The sequence below is a fragment of the Drosophila arizonae genome, chromosome 2 (genome assembly GCF_054131065.1).
Source record: "Drosophila arizonae isolate 15081-1271.41 chromosome 2, UAZ_ARI_1.0, whole genome shotgun sequence".
Taxonomy (NCBI): domain Eukaryota; kingdom Metazoa; phylum Arthropoda; class Insecta; order Diptera; family Drosophilidae; genus Drosophila; species Drosophila arizonae.
The window spans coordinates 117,765-132,533 of NC_142922.1; the positions used below are offsets into that span (position 1 = coordinate 117,765).

Below are 14,769 nucleotides of genomic sequence, written 5' to 3' on the forward strand. Positions count from 1 at the left end.
AATGTATTTGATCGTTTAATAAGTTTGGAAAACGCAATAGAAACAAGTAAGAAAGATGTAGTCGAGACTGCTCGACTACGAGATCCCCTGAACCCTTCGAGCAATAGATATTTCAATCAATCATTTTTCGCGTCTTTCTGCTTACACAAGACACTCACACACACACACAAACACACACACGCATACACACACACACACACAGATTACATTAGTAGCCATTGCCCACTACAGGCTTCACGCCGTGGTAGTCGGAGCAGAAATGGATGCCATGATGGAGGACGAGCTGCAAGCTTTTGCGCGTCGTTCCTCGTTGCAGCGATCGCCGCAGCAACAACAGAGGGCGTTGGCGCAGCCGTCGACTTCTAACCAGGTTCCAGTGGCTGAGTGCCAGGCACCCAAGTCACTAAAAGAAGCGTTAGCTCAAATAGGAGCTACACTAGAGGGTTTGTCTGCCTTATTTGGGGGTCAGCGGCATATAAATGCCTTAATGAGAGAGGAGCTGGCTAGGCTGGTCAGCCTTCACAAAACGGCCGAAGCGTTCTGCAACCGTTCGGTTAAAAACTGTGAGGTGCAGACCACGCCACTCAAAAAAGTAGGCGAAAACATTAAGGCAGCGAGCATTAGTGCTACAGTAGGTAGCAATACTCCCAAGCGGTCGAGGGAAGTTGCCTCCGAACAGAGGAAAACTCCCTCAAAAAAGCCGAGGCCCAATAGAAGTGCAGCGAACCCAAAAGAACCAATGGCTCTACGGGCTACAGCTGAAACTGAAACTTCAAACCAGGCCGCTCGACAGACAAACCAGAGCAGCTGGACAGTCGTCAAAGGGCGAAAGCCTATGCAAAAACGTCCCAGGACTGACGCGATTGCGATTTCAGGCGTAGGGGGTTGCAGCTATGCGGACATGCTTCGTGTAGTTAAAAGCGACCCAAATTTGAAGCATCTGAGCAGCGACGTTCAAGGCATTAGGAAGACAGCTAAGGGGGACCTTCTATTGCAACTGAGTAGGAAGCCGGAGCATAGCGCTGAGGCTCTGCACGAAGCTGTAGGCAAGGCCTTGGGAGACCGAGCGGTAGTGAAAACACTTACCGAATCGGCTCAAGTTGAGATTCGCGATCTAGATGAGTTAGCGACCAAAGAGGAGATCTTGGAAGCAATTAGGGTGGAGTTGAAGGATAGCTCACTCCCCATTGAGGCTATCAAATCGCTTCGGCCAGCTTTTGGTGGACAGCAAAGAGCTACGGTTGCTCTTCCAATTGGGAAAGCTAAAACTCTGCTCGAGCTGTCCAAAATTAGAATAGGATGGGTAGTTTGCCGTATCCGAGCCGTGGAGCAGCCTAAACGCTGTTTCAAGTGCCTCGATTACGGTCATATGGCAGCAAACTGCGGTAGCGACTGTGACTTAAAGGGCGCCTGTTTCAGGTGTGGAGAGATGGGTCACAGTGCCAAAGCATGCACCAAGCCACCAAAATGTAGCCTCTGCATCCGGAAAGGTGAAAAGCAGACGGACCATTCAGCAGGCAGCTTCAAGTGCCCATCTTACCGTGAAGCTGCTCGTAAAATGAAATGTTAAGGTTTTTGCAGCTTAACTTAAATCATTGTGTTGCTGCCCAAGATCTTCTAGAGCAGACCATTAGGGAAAAATGTATAGATGTAGCTTTTCTCAGTGAGCCTCACCACTGTAGAACCAGCTGCCCTAGGACATGGTCAACAGACGTTAATGGCAAAGCTGCGTTGTGGGTATGCGGCAACTCAACGAACGTACTTTCGAATGTTAAGTCATTCAATGGGTTCGTACGTGGCCGATATGGTAGCTTATGGCTTTACAGTTGCTATCTGGCCCCCAGCATGCAGCTCAGTGAATTCACGACGGTGCTCGACGAGCTTGCCGAGGATGCTAGGGGTCGGAAGGCCATTATAGCTGGAGATTTTAACTCCTGGGCGCTAGAATGGGGTAGCCCCACAACAAATGCCAGAGGTCGTATCCTACTGGAGATCTTCGCGACACTAGATGTCGCACTGCTCAACACTGGCCATGAGTACACCTTCAGTCGGGCGGGATACGGGTCTGTTATCGACATTACTTTTGTCACTTCATCCCTCTTTCGGGGAGCAACATGGAGCCATTGCGATAGCTATACAGGCAGCGATCATACGGCACTTCTGTTCACAATAGGTGAGCCACCTGCCAGGGCGTCAACATTGTGGAGGGAGTCGTATCGGCTAGATACTTTTGATCCCGCGGTCTTTTCAGAGGCCATTCAGTCTCTGGGTACAATTGGTAATGCTGAGGCCAGAGCATGCCAAATGGTAGCCCAAATACAGTGTGCCTGCAATAGCAGCATGTTACGTCGCAAGCAGTTCACGCGACAACATGAGCCTACGTATTGGTGGAATACGCAAATAGGTGACATTCGTCGCAAATGCATCCAGGCGAGAAGAAGCTACCAACGGGCTCGCGGTAGGTCAACGTTTTTTGAGAAACAGTTAGCTTACCAGGCAGCTAGAAGACAGCTGAAGAAGGCCATTCGGGCAAGCAAAAGAGAATGTTTTTTACAGTTGTGCGACTCAGCCGAATATGACCCTTGGGGCAGGGCATATAAGATAGTAGTTAAAAGACTATACGCAGGTAGGCAGGTGCAGCCTACGGATCGTCTGGAGCTTAAATCGATTGTGGAAACACTCTTTCCAGAAAGTCTAAGCTCCATTCACGCCCCTGAGCCCGAGTCTGCTGATCAGGGCTCAACGAGCACTGAAATTGTTTTAGTTACAGATGAAGAAATATCAGTAGTTCTCCGAGGTCTTAGAACCAACACAGCTCCAGGGCCGGACGGGATCCCAAATCGTGCGCTAAAGCTAGCCCTCGCCTTGCACCCAAGTACGTTCGCCGAACTATTTAATGAATGCCTGATCCAAGAGACGTTCCCGGCAAAATGGAAAGCCCAGAATCTGGTATTGCTACCCAAGGCTGGCAAACCACTAGATGAGCCATCTTCGTACAGACCGATCTGCCTCTTAGACACCATGGGAAAGGTGTTTGAGAAACTGATCTGCTCTAGGCTGGAGACTGCGATTGCAAGCGCCGGAGGCCTGTCACCAAACCAATTTGGATTCCGGAAGGCCCGGTCAACAACGGACGCGCTTAACAAAGTTGTCGGTCTGGCCACTTCCGCTATTCAAGGCACCAGATGGAGGCACGGGACGAAGGAATACTGCATCATCGCGACCCTGGATGTAAGGAATGCCTTCAACACAGCTAGTTGGGATATGATACTGAATGCGCTGTAACAATATAATATCCCTAAATATCTAAGAGAGATAATAAAGAGCTACTTCAGAGGAAGAACACTGGTATACAACACGAGTGAGGGTCCCCAAACTCATACAGTGTCAGCTGGAGTACCCCAAGGCTCAGTGCTGGGGCCTCTCCTATGGAACATCATGTACGACGGCGTACTGCGCTTGGAACTACCAGCAGGCGCGCACACCATTGGCTTTGCTGATGATGTAGCTGTCGTAGCCATAGGAAAGGAGCTAAAAGATACAGAGGATATGTGCAGCGAAAGTATCAATCGCATACGAAGCTGGTTGACAGGAGCTGGGCTCGAGCTTGCGGCACACAAGACCGAAGTTGTACTAGTCAGCAGTCGCAAAAGAGTGGAAACTGCCAATATAAAGATCGGCAGCGTCACCATTGCGTCCAAGAGGGCGATAAGATATCTTGGTGTCATGATAGACACAAGATTAACTTTCCGCGAGCACTTAGAATATGTGCATAAAAAGGCAGCTGATTCTTGTAGAGCTCTCTCGAGAATCATGCTTAACACGCGGGGACCTAAACAGCAACGACGTCTCCTCCTAACGAGCGTCATTAGGTCTGTCATCCTCTATGCTGCGCCAATATGGGCAAGAGCGATGGCAACGCCGAGCTACAGCCGAGGCATTTGCGCGATCTACAGGCTGAGCGCAATCAGAGTCAGCTGCGCTTTCAGGACTATCTCCGATGACGCGGCGCTCGTCATAGCCGGTATGGTGCCACTGGAGTATTTGGTCGCCGAAGCCGTGGAGCGGAATTCGCACGGGCCTACGCGACTCAACGTTGTCAGGGCGAACAGCATCGCACGTTGGCAAAGAAGGTGGAATAGCTCAGCTAAAGGGCGGTGGACGCACAAGCTCATCCCGGAGCTTGAACCATGGGTTAACCGCAAACATGGCGAGGTTAACTTCTACCTTACGCAGATCCTCTCGGGTCATGGATGCTTTCGGAGCTATTTGAAGCGCTTTGGCCACGAGGAATCTGACGAGTGCCCCTGGTGCGAGCGAGGGCATGTGGAAGACGCCAACCACATTCTTTTCGAATGTGGACGGTTCCTGGAGGAGAGGCGTCGTCTGGAAGAGGCAGTGGGCCGCTCCATCAGAGCGGACAACTTAGTCAACGCCATGCTGGAATCGGAGGAAGCTTGGGAACTAACAAGCACCTTCGCGGCCACGGTGATGATGGAGCTCCGCAGAGTCGAGCGATCGAGAAGACGAGCTGTCCCAGGCTAAGGTAGCGCATAGTGCTTGCGAAGCAATGCTTTACGGCCGTCCCGCAAGCACCGCGCGCTATCCTAGCCACCACGCAACTTGTAATTTGCTATATAATTTTGTTAATAAATGAATATAAAAAAAAAAAAAAAACACACACACACAGACGCATACACACACACAAGCACCCACGCCTTAACAAGCATGGTCTGCAGTGTGTACGTGCCATGAGAACTTAATTGTTTAATAACTTTTCTTGTGCACATACGATCTTCATGAAACTTTTAGATGAAACTTTAGATTATTATAATATGGATATGCATGTATTTGCCAAAGCACAAGTCTCTAGTATTTGAAATACGCCTTTTACAAATGGGAGGGTGACGGGGTGAATTAGGGGTGGAGGGTAAATTTTGACAAAACCCGAAATTGTATAAAATGCATATAAGAATACATTTAAAATTTGGAGACTAGCGTTATATACGCGCTAAACACGGACCTAGGAAAAAAATTGCAAGTCTCTAGCTCTCATATCTTCTGAGACCGACGCGTTCATACATACGGACGGACGGACGGACGGATGGACAGACAGACGGACAGGGCCAAATCGACTTATCTCGTCACCCTGATCAAGAATATATGTATATACTTAATGGGATCTGAAACGCCTCCTTCTGCCTGTTACATAAATTTAACAAAACCATTATACCTTGATTTCCCATTGAAAATGGGTCCAGGGTATAAAAATAAGTATCACGAACATGAAATAATAAAAAATTACAAGCTTTTTTAAATCTTTATAAATTTTTCGTCAATATAATTTTGTTTATGTTTAATTTTGTTTTTAATTACATAATATTGAAATGAATGTGTATTTTATTTATTTTAAATAAGTCAAAATTGTTGAAATGAAGTTAAATATAAAAACCCCTTCAATTTGTATTTTGATTTCTTACACCCCATTAAATGTAAACCTCGGTAAATCGAAAACCTCTATAATTGTTAAAAGCATCGGTTCCCTTGCCATTATGAATTATCGAGACTCGGCTGTATATTTAAAACTGATCTTATAAATTGATTATACAATTATCTCATTAATTAGTCGATTGGATCGATTCAATATATCATATATGCAAAACATATTCGTCTTTTAGAGTATTTTAAGTGCCGCTAGGCTTATGTTTCTTTTCGGACTGCTTTCATTGTTTGTATTTAAGAAATTTGTTGTTAGTCTTTGTGGCTTATGAATAATGCATTCACAATTAAAATCGTCTGGGTCAGGCGAAATACTGCTCAACTTTTTTATCTTTTGCTTTCAGCTCTTGCAGCTAACTAAATTGTTGTTATTTCTACTGTGGCTATTGTTGTGCTGTTTTCTCCTTGCAAGCGCAGAAACATTGTCTAAATTTAGCAGCAAACACAGCAAAAACAAGCAACAAAAAATTTATTACATTGCACACATACACGCACACACAGACATACGCACGCATACTATGCTTACTATGGAACTTTATTGTTTAATAACTTTTCTTCTGGATGGACTATCTTCAGATTATAAATATAACATAGATATGCATGTAGTTGCCAAAGCACAAGTCTCTAGTATTTGAAATACGCCTTTTACAAATGTGAGGGTAAGGGGAGAATTAAGGATGGTGGTAAATTTTGACAAAAACCGAAATTGTATAAAAGGCACATAAGTATACATTTAAAATTTGGAGACTCTAGCTTTAAAAATGAAGGTTATATAAATTTATTACATTTAACAAAACCATTATACCCTGATTTCCCATTGCGTGCGTATCTCTGTGTGTGTGCGTGTGTGTGTGTGTGTGTGTGTGTGTGTGTGTGTGTGTATGATGTGTGAATATATGCATGTGTGTGTGTGTGTGAGTGTGTGTGTGCGTGTGTGTGCGTGTGCGTGTCTTGTGTAAGCAGAAAGACGCGAAAAATGATTGAAGCAGCTATTGCTCGAAGGGTTCAGGGGATTTCGTAGTCGGGCACTCTCGACTAGAGCTTTCTTACTTGTTCTTAGTTGGGTTCAGGGACTAGAGTTTTCTTACTTGTTTTTTATTTTATAGATGCTATTTATAGATGCTCTGTTTTTGACTACTTTTCCTACCCTTTCCCAGGAAATACTTTTAATGGGAAGTCTCCTAACAAACAAAGCGTAAACTAAACTAAAATGACGCGCACGCAAATTAAACCCAGAGCAGCCTCTCCATCCATCATTCTTCCCTCTCCTGCTCCTGTTTTGTGCCTTAACAACGACAAAGTCCTTTAAGAGTCAAACTTCTCGTCCCCTCTTGTGGTTTTGTTGTAGATAAACTGGCTGTGAAGGCAAGTTTAGCAGCGTGCTTCTAAATATAATATAGAGATAAATTGTGTTGGTGCTAAGTCATCAGCAAATCATACATGCAAAGCAGGAACTGATTTGCATATAAAAATAATCGCAATTTGATAACCATATTCATTACTTCACAAGTCGAAAAAAGAATAATTCAGGTTATTAATTTTATTCATTTTATCTGAGTAAAAATTCAGTCGCATTAGCTCTGTGAATCCTGAGAAGCTGGCGAAATCGTTAACTAAACTACAACGCAAAGCGTAGCTAATTAGATGGTCAAGTTGGACATGTGTCTAAATTTGTTGTAGAGGGGAAATGAGACAAATTAAATGAAGATAAATGCGGGGCACTCGAGTATGTAGCGTCATCGGATCCCGGCGTACCAATCTCACGTATTCGCATGCAGCCAGCAATTAAGTGGACACACACGTGCACGTTGCACGCAACGTTGCTGCCACCTGGCTAAAATATGGAGCAACTTTGTCGCCAGAAATGAAATTAACTAATTGCCAAAGCCAAGGAAAGGTAAGCTGACACGCTGGCAGAGCTAATGGCTAACAGCTGGGTGGATAGATAGCGCCCTGCATGCTGCAAGTGCCATGTAAATTGCATACGAACCTTTCCCAAGACAAACGACGCGGTGCATCCTCGCCGAGGCCCAATACAGATTTTCTGTTCACCTGTTGTGCCCCTGGTCCCGCTTCGATACCGAAATTGTCGCCGTGCATCATCGGCGGCTGTGGCAATAGATTGGATCTTGATTGATGCAGCAATTTGGCCAACCGTGTGAAGGTCGTATGCGCACCCGAGCCACTGCTCTCGGCCGTGGAAAAATCGTGCAGATGATGGTGCTCTCTAGTCATAGGTGTTGTTGCCTCTGAGCATGCTGTGGCACGCTTCTTCCCACCCAGACGATACGGATAGCCGCGTAATGCTGCCGCGGAATGCGGCGAGGGTATCCTGTGGTAAAGAGTCAAATGAAGTGATTACAGTACACAGTTAAAGTTCACTGGAATAAAAATTGAGTGTCTTGTATAGTCGGTGAACAGAAGTCTCCAGATAAGGATGTATCATTTCAGTACTCCTTTTTAATCATTGGGGAGCTACCGATGTACTCCCATGATGATTCTTTCTGTTTAAAAATCTTGGCTTCACATTTATTTTAGTCTTAACTCACCGAAGCAGAAGCGACCCATCCGCATGACATTCAAAATCATCGCATAAATGATAAGTCGAACTATCAGGAATATGTTGCTGATAGAGGTGCAAATGTTGTTGTGGCGCATGCTGTTGTATAGCCGCATGTGCGGCATGAGCGTGTGGCGAGCTGCCCGACGATTTCCGCCGATAAATCAGACTGCAATCATCTTTTGGTAAATTCAATGACTTCACAATTTGCGTGTTGTTATTGTTGTTGCTTAAATTGGTATTGTTGTTGTTATGGCTGCCACCACCACCAGCTGCACCACCAGCACCAGCTCCACTAGTTCCTCCACACGCACCGCGTGTGAGCAAAGACCAACGATGACCACTCGCGCTGCCACTGCGGCTTTTACAATCTATGGATACAAATTTAGAAATATAACAAATATTATTTATGACTGTTTCATTATGCATGAGCGGTGTGTGTGTGTGCTGCAAATACGCTGCGCTCAAATGTTATTGACTTAAAATTCAAAATTGAAAGCTTGATACAGTGATTGAATTAATTTTCTCACAAATGAAAACATTTATGGTTCGTAACCACACACCCAAAATGTTTGTATGTAATCTAAGTTTAGTTTCTTGAATTTATGGTCCCCGATATTGCCACCTCAAAAAGCGTCTAATGAGAAAAAATCCATAGCATACTTTTATGCCCACACTTATGGTATTAAATAACTGGTTTAAGTGTTTGTAGTATTCAATTCTAGTTGTATTATGGATTGTGTCAGTGTAGACTTACAATCATTTTTTAGAGGTATCTTATGTTAAGACAAAAAGCTTGCAGAGAACTTGCTTATAAATATTTCTCTATAACTTTTAAATAGATTACACACCCAAGTGAAATGGTTTTTTATCTGTGTGCAGTGAGACAACCGGAAGCCCTGGTACAATGATGGCGGGCAGGGTGCGTGACCGTAACAATGGCGGCGGGAATTTGCGGCTGCCGCCTTGCGATTGTTGTCCATTGCTACCCAAGACCATGCATCCGCTGCCACTCTGCTGTGCCCTGCAATGAGAGAGAGAGAGAGAGAGGGATAGAGAGATAGAAATAGATTGAGAGAGAGTATAGAGGCAGAGAAGAAGAGAGTGTGAATGATTGTAAGAGAGTAAAATAAAAATTAACTCAATGCAATTATTTATTGATGACAATTAAAGCAGCAGCAAGAAGATGTAATTACTTGGGGTGGGCTAGGCTATCTGCTTTATTTCCGTTGCATTTGCATGATGCTTGCAGAAAAGTAAGATGAGGGAAATGAAGTTTGTCAGCTTCGAGTTACATTTGATTGCGTACAATAAAATCTGATTTTTTAATCCTTTTTCCGCCTCCCATATTCAATTCCCATTTGAAACGTTTACATAAGGCCATCAGTCTCCTTCTAACCTCCGCTTTCTCTCCTCGATTTTTAACAGCTGTACGCTGTCAACCCAATCACAAATTGCTCAACTTGACGTATGATTGAATTTCTGGCACTCGATGCTGGCTTTGCCTCTATCTCTGACACTGCCTTTGAGTTGCATGTATACGATCGCTATAATTACTAACTACCAGTAAAATGGTTTAACTCTTATTTACATCATGCATTATTAATTAGCCTAAGTATATATAATATTTCGATATTGCAATAACTTCAATGACATTCTTCATACAAACAGACAGCATCACTACGGAGTGAGACAAGAAATGAAATAGAGAGAGCAAACTTGATCACCCGCGAGCTTGATGTAGCTGCACGGCTTACAGTGACGCCCCGGAGAGGCAACAGCCCTACTGCAGTAAGTTCGCCTGTCAGAGTCCCTTAAAACACTCTCAACCCAATTTTATCACCGCGGGCGCTGTGCATTTCGTCGACTTTTTCGCAATTTGTGCTCGTCCTTGTCACAGCAGTAGCGGAAACAAAAATGTGAAAAAAACTGCTGTCGCACATACACTAACAAGCACGCAGACACACAACACATATTGTTCACAGAAGTTCACACAGTGCCTAAAATATCACCACATGTAAGCATGGCACACGATGTGTACATCGAATCTTAAGCAAGCCCTTCACGCTCAATGAGTCAAGATCGCATAGCGCAAAACTAGCTAAATGCGTATTCCTACAGAGCTCAGCAGGTCTCAGGACGTAAAATAACTTAATAGGCGTTAGGCTGTCGGGCCGCCTGTTTCTTGAAAGTATGCTCAATTGCTGTGGCTTTTAGAGCTGGCTAAAATTATACACCATCGCCTCTCTTCAGCCTTTTCTCTTAGCCCGCCCTCGCATAGCTTAAAACGGATCTACATAATTGACTCACAAACATAACAACGTGGCACTTGGCAACAATTTGTATTAGAAATAAATTACTTAAAAATACTTTGAATAGAAAGTGACAAACTATTAGATAATATATATGTGGGTAAATAAGGAATTTTGTGTGGGGACGAGTATAGGCGAGTATAGTAAACTGAACCATAGTTCAAAGTAAGTCTTAGGCTCGAAACGAAGTTCCAGTATTCAACATAATACCATTAATAAATTGATATGAATAAAATATAGGCTTCTCGGGAATTCCCATATCTCATATCATAGATTCCAGCATTCAGAAAATTTTTGTTGTTTGTTACCCAGACGTTTTTCGAATGGAATATAACTTTTTCCAGTATAAACTCATACATATGTACATATAAAGGCGAACACATAATCACACGCATTTCAAATAAGCAAGTTACAAGAAGGGTGAAGGTTATGCCTCGTATGTCCAATTACGCATACGCATTGTGTGCTCAACAATCTATCCGCTGCGAGTGAGTCGCTCTCTGTCGATGTGGGTGTGTGTTGGTGGTTGTGTAATTGCATTTGAATCTGTGTTTACGTGCGCGTACATAATTAGAGCAAATGCTGCCCATGTAATCAAATCAAGAAGAGCTGCCTTAGCGGCAGCATGAAAATCCAAAAATGCTGCGCTAAAAAAATGTCAATTATTCTCGAATAGGTGATATGTACCTTCTAAGTAAGTACTCCAGTTAATCAAGGTATAATCAGAATATATGTACTAATTTGAATTCTCATAACATTCTATGATCGGCTAAAAACTGGAAGCTGAAAATACGTTTATCGATATTTATTAATTTAACAAATAAAAATAAAACAAATATTTCAAAAATATATTGTAATGTATAATATATAAAAGGTAAATTATATCACGGCTGTGGTAATTGACATGTCTTAAGAATAGATATACAACTAAAGAGTATTAACTCACAAACTCCATGCCCATTTTGAGGTTAATTTGTGTTTAAGCTCTATAATGAACACAAGTCGCGTCTTTTAAGAAAGAGCTTGTGGGTACAGATGCAGGCAAGATCGGAAACGTTCTACTTTAATGAGTTTGTCAAAAACTTTAGTATTTTAACAAGCGTCACGCTCAGTCGCCGCATAAGCTCCACATTTTCTTGCTTTTCCTTGTGCCTAATTGAGTTTTTCCTCGACTGCAGTAATTTTTTACAGTCTGCTCTCCATTCTCCATCTCTCACTTCTCACCCACCACTCTCAACCTCGTTTTTCTTTCACTTCAGCTCTAGAAAAAGCTACGAAATTGCTAAGCATGTAAATACCCAAGCACAAAAAGCATATTCATTGCGAGGAAGCAGTGAGGAAAATAAAATTCGCTTTACAGCAAACTTTTAAGCGAAGTGAAAGCAAAATCAAATAAAACCTGTATAATATAATATATTGTGTACCGGTTGCTCCAATGGTCTTTTTATGAAGTTTTCATTTTTCTTCATTTCAACAGTGTTGTATGAAAATATTCACATGTGTATAAGTGCAAAATCATAAGCTCATATAGTGTGTAGATGTGTATGCTAGTATATGTACGTGAGTAACGCAGCGCACGCTCATGCTGCAGCAACTGCCCCTGTGTTATTGCAAGCCCATAAAATTTCCATCGCATTTACCACAATCTGCTTAACAAACATTTTGAGTGAGAACGCCACTAGCAGAAAGCCGTTTCTAACAGCTATCGGATAGACGCTATTAAATCAAAATCAAAAGAACTTGATAAATGCGATAAATTCAATACACTTGGAATTACGGCGGCCTAATAGGGAAATCTTTGTTAAGTCTCAAGTTAAAACAAGTTTTAAAAAACGAAAAGGCCAAACAAAAAAGTGCTGCGGAAAATGCTATTCAGACAAAACAGAAAATGAAAAACCAATTCGAAAGCTTAAACATGAAAGGAAAAGAATGTATGGGACGAGGGAATTTGAAGAAAGGCGTGGCAAACGGACGGTTTTAACTTACTGTCGATCCTTGCGTTGTTGTCTCTTTTTCTTGAATGCTTTTTTCACGCGCAGCAGAAGAAATGCGGCACGATCTACTGACAATGTACTCTTTTTTGCTGCTGGAGTTGTTCCGCTAACGTCCTCCATAGTGTGGCTTAAATTGCTGCAGTCGCTGTTAGGGTAGCTCTTGCTGTTTCGCTGTATTTAAATTGAAATGTCAATGGACGCAACGCGCTCATACAGCTGATAGCAGCGGGTTGACGTTGCAAGCATAATGCTCTCTACCCTCTATTTCTGCCGACAATGCAGTCAGTGTTGTCCGTGGCTGACATTTGTATGCACTAAGCGCCGTCGTTGTTGTTGTAGTCGTTGTTTAATTTTGCCCTTTAGCTTCTTGTGCGTGCTTTGGGTTGTCATTCTTGCTCATGCTATTTTCGCCTTTAATGCTACACTTTCTTTTTATTTGAGGTGGCGTAGTATGTTAGCGGCATAACGCTCGATCCAAAGGTCGCGGTTGAAATCCCGATCGGTACAACTGATGATAATTTTTTTAATTGTTTCAAAATATTTTTATATTTTCATAAATGAGTTTTCTATTTAATTTACACTTTTAAATACACCGAAATTGAAATTTTAACCATACAAAATGTGCGTTTTTAAAAGTTTGGTTATTCTAGCAGATTCTTAGAATCACATCAGCAGTTTGGTTTAGTTTTGCTAGATGGCGCTGCAGCAGTGAATCTATTTCAGTTTTGCCAAAACGGCTTTCGAAAGTGAGGTGGCGTAGTCAGTAGCTGCGTGACACTTGATCGAAAGGTCGCGATTCGAATCCCGAGCTGTGCAACTTATATTAATTTTTTTAATTGGTTCAAATTATTTTTATATTATATTAAGTGAGTTTTGTATTTCATTTATATTTTTAAATACATCAAAATTGAAATTTTAGCCATACTAAATGGGCATTTTTATTAGTTGGGTTCAGGGTAGTATCTAGTCGAGCACTCTCGACTAGAGCTTTCTTATATACTCCAAATTTTAAATGTATACTTATATGCATTTTATGCAATTTCGGTTTTTATCAAAATTTACCCCCACCCCTAATTCACTCCCTCACCCTCACATTTGTAAAAGGCGTATTTCAAGTACTAGAGACTTGTGCTTTGGCAAATACATACATTATTAAACAATTAAGTTCGTTGCAAATTTACGATTTTATGCATTAGAAGAAGCAGTTTTGTGTGGCTGGCGAGACCATTATGCTCACCGTGTTTGGAACTTGAGACTTAAAAATCAGGCACAGATCCAAAGGCATTTGTCGTGTGGCACATTTTACTATGGCAGAAATTGAAATTCATGCAGTTAGGTTACCCTACTCACTTAGACTGACAAATTCATGAAAAGCTCAATTGCTACGTTGACACTTTGCTTCTGATACCCTGCATATGGTAAGGTAATGGGCATGTGGATACATAGACAATGTTATATAATGTTTAACAGGATGTCTGTCAGCTGTAAACTTCCTGTCCTCATGGCAGATTAACTCTCCCGACTCAGCTAAAGCTGCATCGGGCCCTGCTCAGCAGATCAATTACGGATTAGCTGTCAATTTCATTTGTGTGTCAAATGTAAGCTATATCAAGTTATATTCACTACCGAAACACACGCCAAGATACTTTCTCCTCACCTTACCTCACCTTTCTCTTTCCGATACCTTCACATTCATAGCCCGCAACATTCTTTGTCTATTTTCATTCTGTCAGCTTAATTAAAACAAGTAAGAAAGCTCCAGTCGAGACTGCTCGACTAGGAGATACCCTGAACCCTCTAATCTGATATTCTAATCATTCTGCACTTCTTTTATGCACACATACATACAGATGCATCCACACGCACGCATAAGCCTGCGCTCTGCTAACTGCGCAGTAAGCAGCGACTGCGCTTGGGCTGCGCTGCAGTGTGGGCACTATTATGAGAATTCATTTGTTGAATAATTCCTTTTGTAGACTTACGATCTTAATGAAACTTTCAGAGCGTAATCATATGATTAATATGTGTGTACATTCCAAAGCACAAGTCTCTAGTACTTGAAATGCGTTTTTTACAAATTGGGGGAGAAGGGGGCGTGGTATTTTAGCCTAATTTTAACATTTTTAGACCTGGAGTCTTCAAATTTGTGTTGTATATAAAGTTAATCGATACAAAGATTTGTAATTTACAGATTTTTGTAAATTACAAAATCTTTGTATCGATTAACTTTATATACAACACAAATTTGAAGACTCCGGGTCTAAAAATGTTAAAATTAGGCTAAAAAAACAAAATCAATTTTTCGATTATTCTCGATAAAAAAGTTATCGGACGATTTATCGAAAAAAATAAATCAAACTCGTACTGCGTATGGTACACACGAGTATGCATGCCAAATTTCAGC

General features: G+C 42.2%; 1 protein-coding gene across 11 annotated transcripts in view; it reads right to left on the minus strand.

Moving 5' to 3' along the window:
- wake (ankyrin repeat and fibronectin type III domain containing protein wide awake) overlaps positions 1-14,769 on the minus strand; it is a 53,766-nt gene that overhangs the window by 22,189 nt on the left and 16,808 nt on the right. For 5 of the 11 annotated variants that reach the window (XM_089462032.1, XM_089462031.1, XM_089462030.1 and 2 more), the window contains exons 2-5: positions 12,358-12,873; positions 8,911-9,083; positions 8,049-8,430; positions 7,490-7,831 (exon numbers count right to left, since the gene is read on the minus strand). In XM_089462032.1, coding sequence (XP_089318158.1) covers positions 7,490-7,831; positions 8,049-8,430; positions 8,911-9,083; positions 12,358-12,485 — 1,025 coding nt within the window. In that variant the 5' untranslated portion in view covers positions 12,486-12,873. Of the gene's footprint in view, positions 1-7,489; positions 7,832-8,048; positions 8,431-8,910; positions 9,084-12,357; positions 13,103-14,769 lie in introns of all 11 variants that reach the window. The other 6 variants (XM_089462024.1, XM_089462023.1, XM_018000162.2 and 3 more) reach the window with 3 other exon arrangements.